Below are 19,160 nucleotides of genomic sequence, written 5' to 3'. Positions count from 1 at the left end.
GCTTCATTCCTTGATGCTTCTGGTCCCCACAGGCCCAGGAAGTATCTTGGTCCCATGACTGCTGCAGCCAATCATAGGCCTCAGCAATCACAGAGTCTTGAATGGTACATTGCAGCTGTTAAAGGGGTTGTACGAGTTATGGAAAAAAATAATTAATATAGCACTGTAAATCTGATGGTCAGCGATATATAACTAAGGATACTTTCACACTGGCGTTTCTGGGTTTCTTGTATGATCTGTTAAGCCCCAATGCATTCTGAATGGATAAATGCATCAGTTTGGCTGCGTTTGGTCTCCGTTGCATTTTTTAGACGGTCACTAAAACGCAGCTTGCAGCATTTTGGTGACCGTCTGACGATGCGGAGCCAAACAAATCCGTCCTGACTTACAATGTAAGTTAGTGGGGACGGATCCGTTTTTCACTGACACAATATGGTGCAATCGAAAACGGATCCGTCCCCCATTGACTTTCAATGTAAGTCAAGACGGATCAGTTTTGACTTTTTTTATTTTTTTATTAATAATGCAAATGGATCCGTTATGAACAGATGCAAGCGTTTGCATTATCTGTGCGGATCTGTCTGTGCAGATACAAGACGGATCCGCACCAAACGCGAGTGTGAAAGTAACCTAAGCTAAGCAAGTTTTAGGCAAATAAATATATATATTTCCTCATTTCCCTGGTTCTTTTCTGGCCCTTTTGTTTACTTGCAATAAAAACTATCTCTGCCCCTCTCCCTGCACTGCTAAGGGAGTGAATACAAGTCCTGCCCTGAGTGACATGTCTGCCTGCTGGGAGACTCTGCAGCATGTTGTATGTCCTAGCTGTATAATGACACTGCTAATACACACAGGAACTTCCCCCTACCTGCAATGCTCTGCAGAACTTACTGCCTGCAGCTACACAGTAAACACTTCAGCCCTGAGTCTGTGCTCCTGAAGGGGTTAAGAATCCTGGGAGAGAGCAATAAGCAGCAGGGGGGCGTGGCCAGCACAGTGACATCTCCTGTACAGATCTTAGGCCTCTTTCACACTTGCGTTGTCCGGATCCGGCGTGTACTCCACTTGCCGGAATTACACGCCGGATCCGGAAAAACGCAAGTGTACTGAAAGCATTTGAAGACTGATCCGTCTTCAAAATGCTTTCAGTGTTACTATGGCAGCCAGGACGCTATTAAAGTCCTGGTTGCCATAGTAGGAGCGTTGAGCGGTATACTTACAGTCCGCGCGGCTCCCGGGGCGCTCCAGAGTGACGTCAGAGCGCCCCATGCGCATGGATGACGTGCCATGCGATCACGTCATCCATGTGCGTGGGGCGCCCTGATGTCACTCGGGAGCCGCACGGACGGTAAGTATACTGCTCCCCCGCTCCCCACTACACTTTACCATGGCTGCCAGGACTTTAGCGTCCCGGCAGCCATGGTAACCACTCTAAAAAAGCTAAACGTCGTGTCCGGCAATGCGCCTAAACTACGTTTAGCTTAAGGCCGGATCCGGATCAATGCCTTTCAATGGGCATTAATTCCGGATCCGGCCTTGCGGCAAGTCTTCAGGATTTTTGGCCTGATCAGGATTCTTCCGGCATAGAGCCCCGACGACGGAACTCTATGCCGGAAGACTATAACGCAGGTGTGAAAGAACCCTTAGGTTTGTGCATGAACATTATCAGAGCAGGGAGAGAAGCTGACATCACAGGTCATGTAACCCTCAGTGAAATCTGAGAAACCAGCCACTGGAGATAAAGTGAGTTAATTGGGAAGCTGTTACAATTGTTTAGTTAGAAAAAACAAAAAAAAAACTCTGACAACCCCTTTAAGTACTATTGAAGCCTTTGTGACCACTGAGGCCTGGGAACGGAGCAGTGGCGGGTCCGCAGACAGGTTTGTGGGTTTATTATGTCCAGGGGCACAGGTTAGGATTCCAGGGGTTGTTGTCTCCAAAGCCAGACAACCCCTTTAATACAAACTTCAGGACAGACCCCAAAATTAATACAGAGCCCAAATTTATACAGATAAGACGCCAATTTCATACTGACCCCTGATTACACCTCAAATTTATACAGACCCCAGATCAGAATGCAGATTTCTACAGACCCCTGTTGCGCCCTGTAACCACCACACAACCCCTCTGTCCCATAAATGCAGACCTCAGACCAGGCAAAAAAAATATATGGAAAAACCTCCCCTCTCCTCTCTTCTTCCGGGTGCCTCCGCTGCCACCACTCTGGCTCCTCGTGCAGTCCAGCACTGTTAGCTGACGCCAGTTCTGCACTGCTTCCTGCCACCGCACCACTACATGCACCACGTCCGGAAGCTTTACCCTGTCAGGACCTTGCTAGCGGTCCCACACTCGCCACTCCCCGGTCCTCCTGTCCTGTACTAATAAGCACTTTCACAATGGAATCACTCATTAGTTAATAGCGCGAGGTGGTGCCCCATGCGATCGCACCCCTCGCCCAGCGCTAGAAACGGCCATGCTCAGGTGCGTCACCTGCACAGTGTCCGGTGAAGAGTGACCCTGTGGAGAGAAATCACCGAGCTTTACAAACGTTGTGCACCTCGTGTTGTAGGGATTGTCTGACGGTGGGACACTGTGGTTGAAAGCCCCTGTAAATGAAGGTTTATCTTCTGTTCTGTGGCCCTTGTCCTACTGCTGTCGTAGAAGAGCTTGGGTCTGATGGATGGCTTAGAGAACTTTTCCTGGTTGTTTCCCTGCCCTGATTTCAGGTCTGTCTTAATATGTTGTAATAGATACATAGAAGAAAACTTGCTGATGCAATATATCGATGCAAGTTTGCCAAAGGTTCACCTACTGTTTAATGGACTCCATAAAACCTCTGACACGGTCCAGTGGTAATCTATATGCTGTGCACACAGCTATGTGGGGGAGGCTGGATTAAAGGGGGTTTTCCCAAGCAGTTGGCCAGGGGCTGCTTAGAGGTCCGCTGTTTCAGTGAATAAGACTGTGCTGCACCATCATTTCATGGATTATTGTTGTGTCTTCACAAAACCGGAAGATGTTGCAGTGCGTTGCCCTCGGGGCTGATATAGTCATGGCAGAAGGGGTTAAAGCGTTGATGAAGTAATGTTGGGACACTCCTTTGTTTATTTATATTTTATATTTAAAATTGGGAAATGGGGTGATTTAAGGGACACTGACAGGCCCAAAAAGCATATTTAGGGGTATATATGACAGTATAGGTCTTATAAAGGGTATTAGAATCATCTAAGTATCCCCCCTGTCCACCTCATAAATACAGTAATCTGAAGTTTTATAACCTGCTTTCCTGGCGTTCAATCTGCCCAAGGGGCGGTGCTTCATATCAACTTGCGCCCAGCCAGCCTCGCCACAACTGCCGTTTGAAGCGCCGCCCAGCTCATCAATATTCACTGAGCTGGGCGGCTACTCTGAAGCGCTGTACTAGTGTCCCCGGCCATCTTCAGCGCATGCGCCCGGCACCCTCACTGGCCGGGATCGCATCGCGCGTCTGCTTTATGTGCATGCGGGACGCTGCTGTGCCCGGCGCTGGCGCATAAAGCAGACGTGCGATACGATCCAGGCCAGTGAGGGTGCCCGGTGCATGTGCATAAAGCAGACGCGTGATGCGATCCCGGCCAGTGAGGGTGCCGGGTGCATGCGCTGAAGATGGCCGGGGACACTAGTACAGCGCTTCAGAGTAGCCGCCCAGCTCAGTGAATATTGATGAGCTGGGCAGCGCTTCAAACGGCAGTTGTGGCGAGGCTGGTTGGGCGCAAGTTGATATGAAGCACCGCCCCTTGGGCAGATTGAACGCCAGGAAAGCAGGTTATAAAACTTCAGATTACTGTATTTATGAGGTGGACAGGGGGGATACTTAGATGATTCTAATACCCTTTATAAGACCTATACTGTCATATATACCCCTAAATATGCTTTTTGGGCCTGTCAGTGTCCCTTTATTATTATTCTTGTTTTTATTTAATAACCATTTCCCCCTTGGGGGCTAGAACCTGGGATCTTTTCATCCCTTGTCCTATTCACCATAATTAAGCTATATCAGGGTGAATAGGACTTCACATTCTCCCTGCTGCCCTGTGCATAGTACACACAGCAGCAGGGAGATAGCCAGGGCTTTAGTAGCGTCCTGGCTGCCATGGTAACCGATCGGAGCCCCAGGATTACACTGCTGGGGCTCCGATCAGAAGCTGCCACCAATGAGGAGGAGGGGACCCTGTGGCCACTGCCACCAATGATTTTAATTTTTTAATACAAATACAGGAGGCGGGTGCTAGCTATGGCATTCTGCGCCTCCTGTATTTGTGTGCAGAATCACATAGCCAGCATCCAACCTCTATGACAGGGCGCTGCAATCCGCGGCAGTTAACTGCTCAGGTGCCGCGGATCGCAGCTCCCTGTCATAGAGGCCGGGTGCCGGCTATGTGATTCTGCCGCCGGCACCCGCCGCCTATATTTGTATTAATGGGTTAATTATCATTGGTGGTGCAGTGGCCACAGGCCCTCCCCTCCTCTTCCCGTCTCCCTTATTGGCAGCAGCACCATGGGGGGGGGGGGGGGGGGGGGGGGAGACTCCTTCTCCGCGGTAAATGTCAAATCCCAGTATCGAATCGATACCGGTACAAAAGTATTGGTTGGGTATAAATAATTCGATACCCGGTGCAACCCTATGTCACTGGGCTGAGGGCTCTTTGGTAAGCGGAAGACGAGGCTTAGCACACCCGTTAGGAGCGTCACAGCTGAACAAATAATCACAAGTCCAGTCTGAAGATTGAGGACCTCTGGAAAGAGAAATAAAGGTACAACCCACTTTTATGTAGCCTGTTATTGAAAATCAGCCTATTAACCAATAATCGCCAAAACGGGACAACCCCTTTAAACTGAAAATATGCCTGGTCAGGATGCGGGTAAATGGCCGGTCTTGAACTGGTTAACAGTAAACCGCTCGTTAGTTATATGGTATTGTGTAAAGTACACATGGCAGCTAGCTGATAAGTTACTGGTGTCCCAGCGCAGATCTTAATCGCCTTCTCTTGTCTCTGTATGACATCTGGGCTCTCGTTTGCATGACACTTGGCATGGTTGGTGACTCACACATTGTGTCAGACAGGTCTTAAGGGATTCCCCTTATGAGTCCCTGAAAGTGTACTCCCTCCTACTATGTGATAGAGGAAGAAAGAAAAAAAAAAAGCATGAGTGCTCTTGAGCGTTGGGTATTACGTCATTTTTCATGCTTATGTGTGGGACTAAACAGAGAGGGAGAAAAAGTCCCATTCTCTTCTGTTTCTGTCCAAACAATGCATTGCATTAGGCCTCTTGCACACGACCGTATGGCTTTTTCAGTATTTTGTGGTCTGCAAAAAACGGATCCTTATAAAATACGGATGACGTCCGTGTGCAATCAGTTTTTTGCGGAACGGAACAGCTGGCCCCTGATAGCACAGTACTATCCTTGTCCGTTATGCAGACAATAATAGGACATGTTCTATCTTTGAACTGAAAAACTGAACTATACGAAAACGGTAGTTTTTTTTTGGCTGATCCATTGAAATGAATGGTTCCGTATACGGAATGTAAACGGGGGGGGGGAAAAAAAAAACGTTTGTGTGCAAGAGGCCTTAAGCTGAGTTCACATCGGCGTTCAGCCTTTCCGTTCTCCTTCTCCGTAATAGGAAAGGACGGATTCAGGCCATAACAGAGCCTACGGACCCCATAGTCTATAATGGGGTCCGTTAGGTTTCCGCTCAGAGGAGAAGATTTTTAAGTGGAGACAAAAGTCCTGCGGGCACAACTATAGTCTCCGCTCCAAAATCATCTTCTGAGGGGTAAACCTAACAGACCCCATTATAGTCTATGGGGTCCGTAGGCTCCGTTATGTGCCAAATCCGTCCTTTCCGTTCTCCTGCCCCTATAATGGAGCAGGAGAACGGAAAGGCTGAACGCTGATGTGAACTCAGCCTTATGAAGAGTCTGCTGTATTACCCGGACACCTTCACCCTGCAGCAACATACTAAGTGTCTTGTTGTTTTGTGTGTTTATATGCGCTGACTGAACGAGCAATTATCCGGTTTCTTCCTGCTCGTCAGACCTGTTAGACCTCTCAGCTAGCTTAGGTAACAACGATATTTTGCACCAAAATGACGGTCCGCCCCATTAATAAGTCTGGTGCATTTTATGAATCCCCTTGTCCATGCCCCTTTTCTAAAAAGTGTCCAAAACACAATAAATGCGGCACTTTTATTAATCTTAATAATGGCGTATTTCATTGCTTTCTTTGAATTCTTTTTTCTCTGCTGTACCTGTCTGAAAAAAAAAAAATCATACTCCCCTTTTCCCCCGCAGCGTTTTGTTCTGGCTCTCTTCAGTGGTCTTCCGCTGGGTGACGTGCACCACTGCAGCCAGTGACTGGCCTCAGCTTTGTCAAGTCTCCGAGCAGCACATGACCAAGCAGTAACGTGTTGCCTGGGGACACATCACACCAGCACACATGACCTCATACTTCCAGATGTTTATAGGACAGGGGCAGCGGGCAGGGGTTGACGGTTAAAAAGAAAAAAGTCCAAAAAGCTGGACAACCCCTTTAAAGTAAATTTACATTATGACTGTGCCCACTTTAAGTAGACATGTGTTCATAGATTGTAAGCTATGGTGAGCAGGGCCCTCATTCCTCTTGTTCTAATTAATTTTTATATACATTTTTCAAATTTTTGGAAAATGAACCCCTCAAAGCACTGTGGAATATATTGACGCTATATAAATAAAGATTATTATTATTATTATTATTATTATTATTTTGCAAATTTCAAGCAAAATTTTGCACTGTTTGACTTCTCTGCAATTTCTGTCAAAATCAGGCATAAATGGAAGAAAAAAATTAGGTCTATTGATTTCTGTAGGACTCAAACTTATGGCCGTTTTAATTTGTTCCATCCCATCTGCTTTTTTTTTTTTTTTTTTTTTTTCAGAATCCCATCATGATTTGTTGGATGAATTAATAAAACTGATGGAAACCGGTGTCTTTCAATGAGACCGATTGCATTTAGGACTGGGAAGTTAATCAAAATAATCTCATTAATTTGGCCTTTTAATGTCTGGCTATTTATTTATTTATTTATTTATTTATTTTTTTTATATTTTTTTTTCCTTTTGCAGCAATGTATCGGTGCAGCCTGTATACTTTCTTCAGTCTCTGCAATCCGCGCAGTTAATCCTGGCATGGCTGCAGGGACTGAAGACAGGCTATACTGATACAGCGCTCCATGTCAGCACGGAATCCCGTCACTGACTGTGGCATGGCTCCCAATGTAACATCCTGCATAAGAGTTAAGGTCTTATGCACGCTAACTTTATTTTTATTTTTTTCTGTGTCCATTCCGTTTTTTTGAACCATTCACTTCAGTGGGGCCACAAAAAATAGGGAAATGACTCCGTGTGCATTCTGTTTCCATATGTCCTATTATTGTCCGCATTACAACAAGCATAGGACTGTTCTATTAGAGACCAGCTGTTCCAACAGCAAAATACAGAATGCACACAGCCAGTATCCGTGTTTAGCAGATCTGCAATTTACGGACTTCGTGTGCTTAAGCCCTAACTGTGATGTTGGCTGCTTCACGCCCTAGATGCCACGTTCATTAGTGAATGTTGCATCTAGGCAGTTACACAGAGGCTCCCTGTCACATTGCCCCCTCAGGAGCATAGTCATGGGGTGCTGATCCGTTGGCATGGCCGTAGGCCTAACAAAGGCTCCTATGCCTGCCATGACCGTATGTCTATTAGGGTCCATTCACACGTCCGCAAAATGGGTCCGCATCGGTTCCGCAATTTTGCAGAACGGGTGCAGACCCATTCATTTTCAATGGGGCCAGAATGTGCTGTCCGCATTTGCGGATCCGCACTTCCGTATCTGTGCTTCCGTTTTCGCAAAAAAATAGAACATGTCCTATTCTTGTCCGCAATTGCGGACAAGATTAGGCATTTTCTATTATAGTGCCGGTGATGTGCGGTCCACAAATTTCGGAATGCACATTGCCATTGTCCGTGTTTTGCGGATCCGCTGAACACTTACGGGCCGTGAATGGACCCTTAGGCTCCATTCACACGTCCATGGTGTGTTGCAGACCCACAAATTGCGCATCCGCAACACATGGCCGGCACCCCCTACAGGAATGCCTATTCTTGTCCGCAGCTGCGGACAAGAATAGGAAATGTTCTATCTTTTGCGGAGCTGCGGACCAAAAGATCAGGGCCGTGCTCCACAATGCGGATGCGGACAGCACACTGTGTGCTGTCCGTCTCCATTCTGTCCCCATAGAGAAGTAAAGAGAGTCCGCACCCGTTCTGCAAAATTGCAGAACGGATGCGGACCCATTTGCGGACGTGTGAATGGAGCCTTAGACTGTGACACTGACACAGCCTGTCCCTGTTATTGGTATACCACTGCATTATAAAAGCCATGTCTCCTAGTGAGAGTAAAAAACTTTAATCGCGTTTATTTATATAAACAAAATATGGTTTTATTCTGGTAAAAAAAAAAAGAAGAAACTTGCACATCTACAGTATGCTTATCTATTGCTCTGTTTGCCATAACCTGAATCATAAAGATAACATTTTATTTAAACCGCCCCTTTGAACAACATTAAAAAGACAAAAAATGCAAATGATAGCAGAATTGTCCCAGCTACCTCATAATGATACCAATGGAACAACATCTCGTCCCACAAAAAACAATCTTGTATACAGCTATAAAACAAAAGTTCTGACTTGCAAAAAAAAATATTGCCCCAGCCCCATCCTCTGATGGCTACTTCCAGCAAGATAATGCACCATGTCACAAAGCTCGAATCATTTCAAATTGGTTTCTTGAACATGACAATGAGTTCACTGTACTAAAATGGCCATATCACGATCGGCGTGACTATCACATACGTGACACAGAGGGAGGGAAAGAGGAAGGCCCTGCCCAAGTGAGAGGGAAGGTGGTGACCCCTGACTCACCTTGCGGCTGGCACCTGGCTGCCCTGACGTCCCTAGACGGGTTCCTCACCCGTACGCCGATCACGTGCCTAAAACCCTGGCTTTCCCTAAGATGAGCCCTAGATAGTGAACAGGGCGGTGGGAACACTAGTCCGCACCACTAGCTCTAAAGGAAAACACCAAGGGGAGGACAGACAATACAGACTCAACATATAATCCCAGGTGGGCGACAACAGGAGACAACAAAAAGCCCAACAGGGATCCGGAGGGTAGCACTCTGGAACAACAACCAGGATTCACAGCTCCAGTGGGTCAGTATAGAAGTCCAGACAGGAAGCTCTATAACTGGCAACTAGAGAAGTGTGAGAGGAGAATATAAGGAGGTTTGGAGTGGCAGACAAGAAACAGCTGAGGAGGAGAAGCTACGGATCCCTGAGTGAGACAAAAAGGATTGCAAGGCAAACACAGAAAACAATCACTAAGAAACAACGTGATCTTTAGACATAGAGCGCGCAGCCACCCGCTGCGACTTCCTGACCCCGGGTATAACGGAGTCAGACGTGGCTCTTGACACCCTCGTTACAGGCCACCACAGTCACCAGATCTCAACCCAATGGAGCATCTTTGGGATGTGGTGGAACGGGAGCTTCGTGCCCTGGATGTCCAGCCCTCAAATCTCCATCAACTGCAAGATGCTATCCTATCAATATGGGCCAACATTTCTAAAGAATGCTATCAGCACCTTGTTGAATCAATGCCACGTAGAATTAAGGCAGTTCTGAAGGCAAAGGGGGTTCCTAATAATTCTTTAGGTGAGTGTGTGTGTATATATATATATATATATATATATATATATATATATATATATATATATATATATATATATATATATATATATATATATATTAATTAGTACAGACCAAAAGTTTGGACACACCTTCTCATTCAAAGAGTTTTCTTTATTTTCATGACTATGAAAATTGTAGATTCACACTGAAGGCATCAAAACTATGAATTAACACATGTGGAATTATATACATAACAAAAAAGTGTGAAACAACTGAAAATGTCATATTCTAGGTTCTTCAAAGTAGCCACCTTTTGCTTTGATTACTGCTTTGCACACTCTTGGCATTCTCTTGATGTGCTTCAAGAGGTAGTCACCTAAAATGGTCTTGAAGGAGTTCCCAGAGATGCTCAGCACTTGTTGGCCCTTTTGCCTTCACTCTGCGGTCCAGCTCACCCCAAACCATCTTGATTGGGTTCAGGTCCGGTGACTGTGGGGCCAGATCATCAGGCGCAGCACCCCATCACTCTCCTTCATGATCAAATAGCCCTTACACAGCCTGGAGGTGTGTTTGGGGTCATTGTCCTGTTGAAAAATAAATGATGGTCCAACTAAACGCAAACCGGATGGAATAGCATGCCGCTGCAAGATGCTGTGGTAGCCATGCTGGTTCAGTATGCCTTCAATTTTGAATAAATCCCTAACAGTGTCACCAGCAAAGCACCCCCACACCATCACACCTCCTACTCCATGATTCACGGTGGGAACCAGGCATGTAGAGTCCAGCCGTTCACCTTTTCTGCGTCGCACAAAGACACAGTGGTTGGAACCAAAGATTTCAAATTTGGACTCGTCAGACCAAAGCACAGATTTCCACTGGTCTAATGTCCATTCCTTGTGTTCTTTAGCCCAAACAAGTCTCTTCTGCTTGTTGCCTGTCCTTAGCAGTGGTTTCCTAGCAGATATTCTACCATGAAGGCCTGATTCACACAGTCTCCTCTTAACAGTTGTTCTAAAGATGTGTCTGCTGCTAGAACTCTGTGTGGCATTGACCTGGTCTCTAATCTGAGCTGCTGTTAACCTGCGACTTCTGAGGCTGGTGACTCGGATGAACTTATACTCCGCACCAGAGGTGACTCTTGGTCTTCCTTTCCTGGGGCGGTCCGCATGTGAGCCAGTTTCTTTGTAGCGCTTGATGGTTTTTGTGACTGCACTTGGGGACACTTACAAAGTTTTCCCAATTTTTCGGACTGACTGACCTTCATTTCTTAAAGGGAGTCTGTCAGCAGATTTACCCCTTTTTAACAGTTGCCATACCGCTGTAGCCGCAACACAGATGATTAACACGGTACCTTTATATGCTTTGGTGGACTTTTAAATATGCCAAAAACGAACTTTGATGAGGGCTCGCAAGTGCCCAGGGCGGAGTCCACCGGGTTGGAGCCCAGGCAGCTCTGCCTCTTCGGCTCTTATCCCCGCCCAGCCTCCTCCTCTGCTCGCCTATCTGTTGTCTCTCCCCCTCAGCGAGATCCCGCGCCGACGCGATGACTTGCTTGGTCGGGGCATGCGCATAAGCTACTGCGATGCCGTGTCAGCAATGGGCATGGCAGTGCGCATGCCCCGACCAAGCAAGTCATCGCGTCGGCGCAGGATCTCGCTGAGGGGGAGAGACAACAGATAGGCGGGCAGAGGAGGAGGCTGGGCGGGGATAAGAGCCGAAGAGGCAGAGCTGCCTGGGCTCCAACACGGTGGACTCCGCCCTGGGCACTTGCGAGCCCTCATCAAAGTTCGTTTTTGGCATATTTAAAAGTCCACCAAAGCATATAAAGGTACCGTGTTAATCATCTGTGTTGCGGCTACAGCGGTATGGCAACTGTTAAAAAGGGGTAAATCTGCTGACAGACTCCCTTTAAAGTAATGATGGCCACTCGTTTTTCTTTACTTAGCTGCCTTTTTCTTGCCATAATACAAATTCTAACAGCCTATTCAGTAGGACTATCAGCTGTGTATCCACCTGACTTCTCCACAATGCAACTGGTGGTCCCAACCCCATTTATAAGGCAAGAAATCCCACTTTTTAAACCTGACAGGGCACACCTGTGAAGTGAAAACCATTTCAGGTGACTACCTCTTGAAGCTCAACAAGAGAATGCCAAGAGTGTGCAAAGCAGTAATCAAAGCAAAAGGTGGCTACTTTGAAGAACCTAGAATATGACATATTTTCAGTTGTTTCACACTTTTTTGTTATGTATACAATTCCACATGTGTTAATTTATTGTTTTGATGCCTTCAGTGTGAATCTACAATTTTCATAGTCATGAAAATAAAGGAAACTCTTTGAATGAGAAGGTGTGTCCAAACTTTTGGTCTGTACTGTGTATATATATATATATATATATATATATATATATATATATATATATATATATATATAACAATTCAAAATTTTTTGCTCTATACACCACCACAATGGATTTGAAATGAAACGAACAAGACGTGCTTTAACTGCAGACTGTCAGCTTTAATTTGAGGGTATTTACATCCAAATCAGGTGAACGGTGCAGGAATTGCAACAGTTTGCATATGTGCCTCCCACTTGTTAAAGGGGTTTTCTCAAGACGCAGTTTTGTAATTACCTGCTCCCGGCGCGCCGTCCACTTCCTGCTTTCGGCAGGGGGCGGGCTCCATCTTCATTGATGTCTTCTCCCAGCCGGGCCGCGCGCTGTACTGAACGCGAACGCCGAGTCCGCGCATGCACCCTGGTGACTTCTTCCTGGCCAGTATAGTATACTTGCCAGGAAGAAGTCACCAGGGCGCGCGGACTCAGCGTGCGCGTTAAGTACAGCGCGCGGCCGGCCGGGAGAAGAAAAGAAGTCGTCTGCGCACGCGCGGCCACCACGATTCCTGAGGAGAGCGGTGGCCGTAACCAGGGGAGACGGAAGACAACAGTCAGGTAAGTATAGGTTTATTTTTTTCTAAGGAGTGGGGATTTGTTAATGAAATATATTTAGAAAAATGATCACTGTTAAATCATTAACAGATTTAACAGTGATCATTAAGATGATAATACCCCTTTAAGGAATTAAAAGTAATCGGACAGAATAATAATCATAAATCAAACTTTCACTTTTTAATTCTTGGTTGCAAATCCTTTGCAGTCAATTACAGCCTGAAGTCTGGGTTTCATCCCTGGTGATGCTCTGCCAGGCCTCTTCTGCAACTGTCTTCAGTTCCTGCTTGTTCTTGGGGCATTTTCCCTTCAGTTTTGTCTTCAGCAAGTGAAATGCATGCTCAATCGGATTCAGAGGAGATGATTGACTTGGCCATTGCATAACATTCCACTTCTTTGCCTTAAAAAACTCTTTGGTTGCTTTTGCAGTATGCTTTTGGTCATTGTCTATCTGCACTGTGAAGGGCCGTCCAATGAGTTCTGAAGCATTTGGCTGAATATGAGCAGATAATATTGCCCGAAAGACTTCAGAATTCATCCTGCTGCTTTTGTCAGTCACATCATTAATAAATACAAAAGAACCAGTTCCATTGGCAGCCATACATGCCCACGCCATGACAATACCACCACCACCATGCTTTACTGATGAGGTGGTATGCTTAGGATTATGAGCAGTTCCTTTCCTTCTTCATACTCTTCTCTTCCCATCACTCTGGTACAAGTTGATCTTGGTCTCATCTGTCCATAGGATGTTGTGAAGGCTTTTTTAGATGTCGTTTGGCAAACTCTAATCTGGCCTTCCTGTTGGAAGTGGTAGTTATATTGCGGAGTGAGCCTTTTTTGTTTTTTGGTATATTCAGGCTTTACAAAGCCTCGTGGCCCCTCAGCCCTCCTGCTGAGACCACACAGAGCCTCTCAGGCTTCCTCAGCCTTTCCACCCCCAAGTCATACACAGAGGGTTGTTTTATCCCTCTGTGATTACAGCAGCAGGCCTCACCTGCAATCACCTCCAGAAAAAGAAAGTGCATGAAGGTGAACTGGCAGATCCCACTACCAAACCTGTCCTCCAGTCCACAAGAAATCCAGCCCAGAACAACATCTAGACAAGACTGTCTCAGCAAACTACACTTTTGCTGAAACCACGGCAGCTTTCTGGATGGGATATACATGCCTCCCAGCACTTACACTATACACATCACCATAATATATATATGTGTGGTAACTGGCGTAGTGGGGGGGGGGGGGGGGGGTCGGGTCGGGCAGAATTTTTTAATTTTTTTATTTTTTGTTACCTCGTCCTCAGAAAAAAATTAAATTTGAATAAAAAGTGATCATAAATTCATACATACCTTAAACTAACTTAAACTAAAAAATGGCTCTCGGAAAAGCACAATAATCCTTGCACAGCTCCATAAATCGAAACAAAAACTATATAAATGTGGTATCACTGTAATCGTACTGACCCGCAGAGCAAGAGTTATGTTATTTGACTGCAGAGTGAAAACATTAAAAGTAAAGCCTGGAAAACAATGGCGCAGTTGCATTTTCTTTTCTGGTTTTGCCACATTAGTAATTTTATTCCAGCTTCCCTATACCCCTTTATGAAACATTGAATGGCGCCCTCAGAACATACAATTTGTCCTCTAAAAAACAAGCCCTTACGCGGCTACGTGAATGGGAAAGTAAAAATAGTTATGGCATATGGAAGGCGGGGAGTAAAAAAAATAAATAATAAAAAAGAAAATTTATGAAAATAGTTTACGTCATTTCTGTGTACGTCCCTACTGTCATTTCTTATGACTAAGTCATGTGGCTGAGTAAGATGTGACAACCGTATCATGTGCTTTCAAAGCTCAGGTTATTTATATGAACACTTATGATCAGATTGTGTGTTTGTGTGAAGCTTCTGGTCAGGAACTGGTTAAAGTGTGACAAAAGGCTGCTGATCTGTAAAACGGCGAGGATTTTAGATTCTTCAAAACGTGTCGTTTTCTCACAGTTGCCTTTCAATAGTTTATTACAACTCTGCCAAACCATAGGCACGGAGACCAGGTAAACCGGTGAAAACTTGTGAGTCAGGACCATAACAATAAAGTGGGGGAGGTATGTGCTTATATGTGAAACACCTCGCGCACCGTTACTAAGGTGAGATGGGACTAGGCCCCGACCATCAGGTAACAGCGGAGCAGGCTGGCACTCCATTGTAGGGCATGAGAGCTACGGAAACTGTGCAGCACAGAAACTATACTGTTTACTGGCCTCCTCGTGGTCAGGCTTCGGTTTCATCTTGTCTTAGTAACAGCCCCATTAAGTACAGCTTTTTGGACTTTGTGTCGCAACATATGTATCTGTTTAAAAAAATAATAATCATACTGCAGGTTCCTTGCCACTCTGTTCTGGATCCCTGACTCCCTTCTGTGGTCGCCCTATAAACGGCTGGATGGATGGAGTTGCTTGTGCCTCAGCAGCCAAAGATTGCTGGGTCACATGCTTGTTTGGGGACATGGCATTGCTGAGGCCCTTCCATCCGAAAGTTTACTGGACAGATACCAGAAGACTGCCAAAGGGAGCCAGAATGCAGTGTTGTGGACCCGGTGGCTCTGATTTCTCAACAGGTGCAGCAGACAGTTCAAAAAGCTGGACAAACCCTTTAAGGTATGGAGAGGAGCCTGCTCCTGTGATAGGGAAAGGGACAACCGGTTCCATGTTGGAAATGATCCAAAAGCTGATCTGCTCTACTACTCTATGAATGCCCTTTCATTCTTGTACACAATGTCAGATGGAATAGATTTTGCTAATGCTAGATTGCCAGCCCCAGGCAGACATCAGATGAGCACTGGGGATAGAATACAAAAAGCATTAAAAACCAAAACCCACCATTTTGCGTAGAGTTCAAGGTTGTCCCCCATCTCCTCCAAGTACCATACTTGCAATGTTCAGAAAATAAATGTGTTTATGGTGCATCAGTGTCGATCGTCCTGCCAATGATGTTTTAATCAAATGATAACTACACCTGTTTAAGTATTTTTCTTTTGTATTTCCCATGTACATTTAAACGAAAAGGATGCAACTTTCTAAATAGCCTTGATTTGCTATGGGCACAAAGTATTTTTTATTATTTTGTGGTTACAGACTGGAAGCTGTATGCTGTGTAGTCTAATGCTGCAGTGTTAGAGTCCATTCATTTATAGGGTCCATTCATTTATATGGGGCCGCACGATGTGCTGCTCGGATCCGGAATTGCGGATCCGCACTTCCTGGTCCGCAATTCCATTCCTGAAAAAAATAGAACATGTCCTATTCTTGTCCGCAAGTGCTGGCGATGTGCGGTCTGCAAAACACTTACGGATGTGTGAATGGACCCTTTAAGATACTTTCACATCTGTATTTTTGCTGGATCCGTCATGGATCACCAAAAAACGCTTCCATCATGATAATACAGCCGTCTGCATCCGTTATTAACTGATCCGGTTGTACTATGTCTAAAATGGCCGAGATGGATCAGTCACTAAAACCATTGTAAGTCAATGGGTGACAGATCCGTATTGTTTTGTGTCAGAAAAAACAGATACGTCACCATTGACTTACATTGTGAGTCATGCCGGATCCGTCTTGCTCCGCATCCCACGGCGCAGCGTTTTTGTGTGCGTCATGGGAACGCAATGAAACAGAATTCAATGCCTTCTGGTGCACTCTGTTCCCTTCAGTTCAGTTTTGTCCCCATTGACAATGAATGAGTGATGGTTGCAAGCCGTCTATGAAGTCACCGTATCACCTTTATCACTAACCTAAAGGGGTATTCTGGTTAGATTAAGTTATTAGATCGGTGGCGGTCCCACCACATGAGAACGGGGCCCCGTACCCCCTGCAGCAATCCTGAAATGAACAGAGCAGCCAGTCGCACTGTGCTAGCGATCAGCGGCGATCTCGGCTAAAAAGTCACCCACAGTCACTCTGCACTTTTTGAATATTGTAAATGAGATGTTGTAAAAAGTGGAATTTTTCAGGGCTTGTAGATGCAAATGGTTAATTGCAGTGGTGCTAAACCAGCCTTAGATACTCCGATTGTAAATGAAAAACCCAACTGATAATAGTAATCATATTATTTTTTTTTTCTTTTTGGGTGTGTCCTTGCCTAAATATAGCATTCTACATGGCTGCAAGCCCAACAGGAAATGAGGTGAGTAATGGTCCCCGGACTCCTCTGGTATTACACACTTGTTTATGTTCCTCATATCTTAGAAAGTGCTATAACATTAAGTGGTTTTTACATTTGATGGCATATCAGTTAGATCTGGTGATCTGTCCAACAATGAATTGCATCAAGTTTATTGAAGCCCCCCCCCCGTCCCTTCCCTTCCCCAACATGGTGCGTATTCCAACCCAAAACCTTACGTTGGCAATCTCTCCTGGCCCAGACTTACATAAAGGCCATCTATATGGGCAGGAGTACTGCTTCCCATTATATATACACACACATACAACTACCTATATTTTCTAGAAAGTCAACCAAAGTCATCTTTTCATGTGGTGATTTGACCAATGTACTCAAAATCCTGACACTAGAGGCAAAAAATTGGGATATGTTGACACTGCCTTCTCACCTTGACCAGTGTGAAGATTTTGTTTTTCAGTCCCAATATGTTGCTAAGGTAGTTCTGCAGACCATGTTATTCTCGCCGTCAAAAACAGAACTCTGTGGACCAGAATGGACAAAAATTTGATGTGAGCATAGCTTAAAGATGTTTCCAGGATTATAATAACCGGTCGTCGCCCCCCCCCCCCCCCCCCCCGTGTCAAGTTGTACAGGCAGTTGTATCTGTGGGTAGCATGGGATACAGGAGAAGGAGCCCAGCAGGGTGATTATTTATATATAGGATGTCCCAATATCATTTTTTTATTTTATGTAGTTTTGCAACAGCTGGAGGCAAACTTGTTGGGAAACACTGGCATATAAGGAGGGGAATGGGCATATGCCAGTGTTTCCCAACCAGCGTGCCTCCAGCTGTTGTTGCAAAACTACAACTCCCGCCCTTCGGCTGTGCGGGCATGCTGGGAGGTCTAGTTTTTCAACAGCTGGAGGCACACTGGTTGGGGATCACTATTATATGCCCATTTCCCCCCCCCCCCCCACACCTTTTTTTTATTATTCACTTTTTGTCTGTTTTAAAATGAAATGAAGAGAAATTACCAGAAATTCTCCTCCATTTCATGCACCACCATACCCACCTGGCCTGCTGCAATCCTTCCCATGCAGATGCTCCAGAGTACTGGGAGGAAGTGGTTTTAACTTCCTCCCAGTGCTAGGCATGGGACTAGAAACACCGCCGCGCAGAAGTCCCACCCCCAAGCCGATCAGCTGGGACACGCTGCCGTCCCCACGCTGATCGGCTGGGAGCAGCGCCGCCGCCCGGAAGAGAAGATAAGGCCATGCCGCCGCCCGGAAGAAGATGGGACACGCCGCCGCCACCGCTGATCTGGGCCACGAGGTATCAGCCACATTTGCACGAGTACAAGTACTCGTGCAAATGTCTGGTATCGGCACCGATACTGGTATCGGGACATCCCTAATATATGTAATGTATATACTGTGTGTATGTATGTGTGTGTGTATATATAATATAGCCCTGAACGGATCTTGCAAATGGAAACCAAAACACCAGTGTGAAAGTAGCCTAACTTGTATATTGTTTATTTAACCCCCCTTGTTCTTTTTATAGTTCGGAGTCCAGTATGTGTAGCTCTACAGGGGAGGCTGTCAGTCACTGAATAGCCCATCTATTCCCTTCAGCCATCTTCTGTACTGCCTCATACATATTTTTTTAAAGGTTATTGTTAATAGATTTTAAAGAAACATTAAAAACATACAAACATAAAAGAGCCACCCACTAATCACGTATCCCTCCCCATCTCACTCCAACAATGGCTTAATATCAGAATCGTGGTCAGTAAAGGGGAAAAAGGAAAGGAACACACCCCACAATATACAGTAATGTCAATATAATAATACCTGTACATAATACACAAAACACTCTCCTATTCCGCAAGGCTTGAAAGGTGTTCAAGACATCACAGTTTGAGTTTGTATCCATGGATCCCATATTTGATGGAAGTGGTCAGGGGTCCCTCTGTCCACATCAACCAGTTTATATGCTGTCAGATCTGAGTTATCCCATATATGGTTTGCCTGATATTAGCGCACAGTAAAAAGGATAGCGCCAGTCCAGCATTTTTCTAAGCCTATCTTCCATGATTGGGGGCCACTCCACCCATGACCCAGCGAAGGCCGCTTCACCCGGAGTGACTCTCACAGTATGCAGATATCAGTTTTATTATATGCACAACTGGTTGTGTCCTGCAAACAATCAAAATAGGTTACCAAGAATGCGCCTCATGTGTATCCCTCTCTATAGCGGTTTCTCCACCTACAGACCTATGAGGCGCTCTGCCTGT

At 45.6% G+C, this 19,160-nt stretch overlaps 1 protein-coding gene across 2 annotated transcripts in view; it reads left to right on the top strand.

Moving 5' to 3' along the window:
* PUS10 (pseudouridine synthase 10) overlaps nucleotides 1-19,160 on the top strand; it is a 124,383-nt gene that overhangs the window by 29,726 nt on the left and 75,497 nt on the right. For both annotated transcript variants that reach the window (XM_044290578.1, XM_044290577.1), the window contains exon 5: nucleotides 16,853-16,887. In XM_044290578.1, coding sequence (XP_044146513.1) covers nucleotides 16,853-16,887 — 35 coding nt within the window. The remainder of the gene's footprint in view (nucleotides 1-16,852; nucleotides 16,888-19,160) is intronic.

The sequence above is a fragment of the Bufo gargarizans genome, chromosome 4 (assembly GCF_014858855.1).
Source record: "Bufo gargarizans isolate SCDJY-AF-19 chromosome 4, ASM1485885v1, whole genome shotgun sequence".
Lineage (NCBI taxonomy): Eukaryota > Metazoa > Chordata > Amphibia > Anura > Bufonidae > Bufo > Bufo gargarizans.
This window is presented reverse-complemented; position numbering and strand designations above follow the sequence as displayed.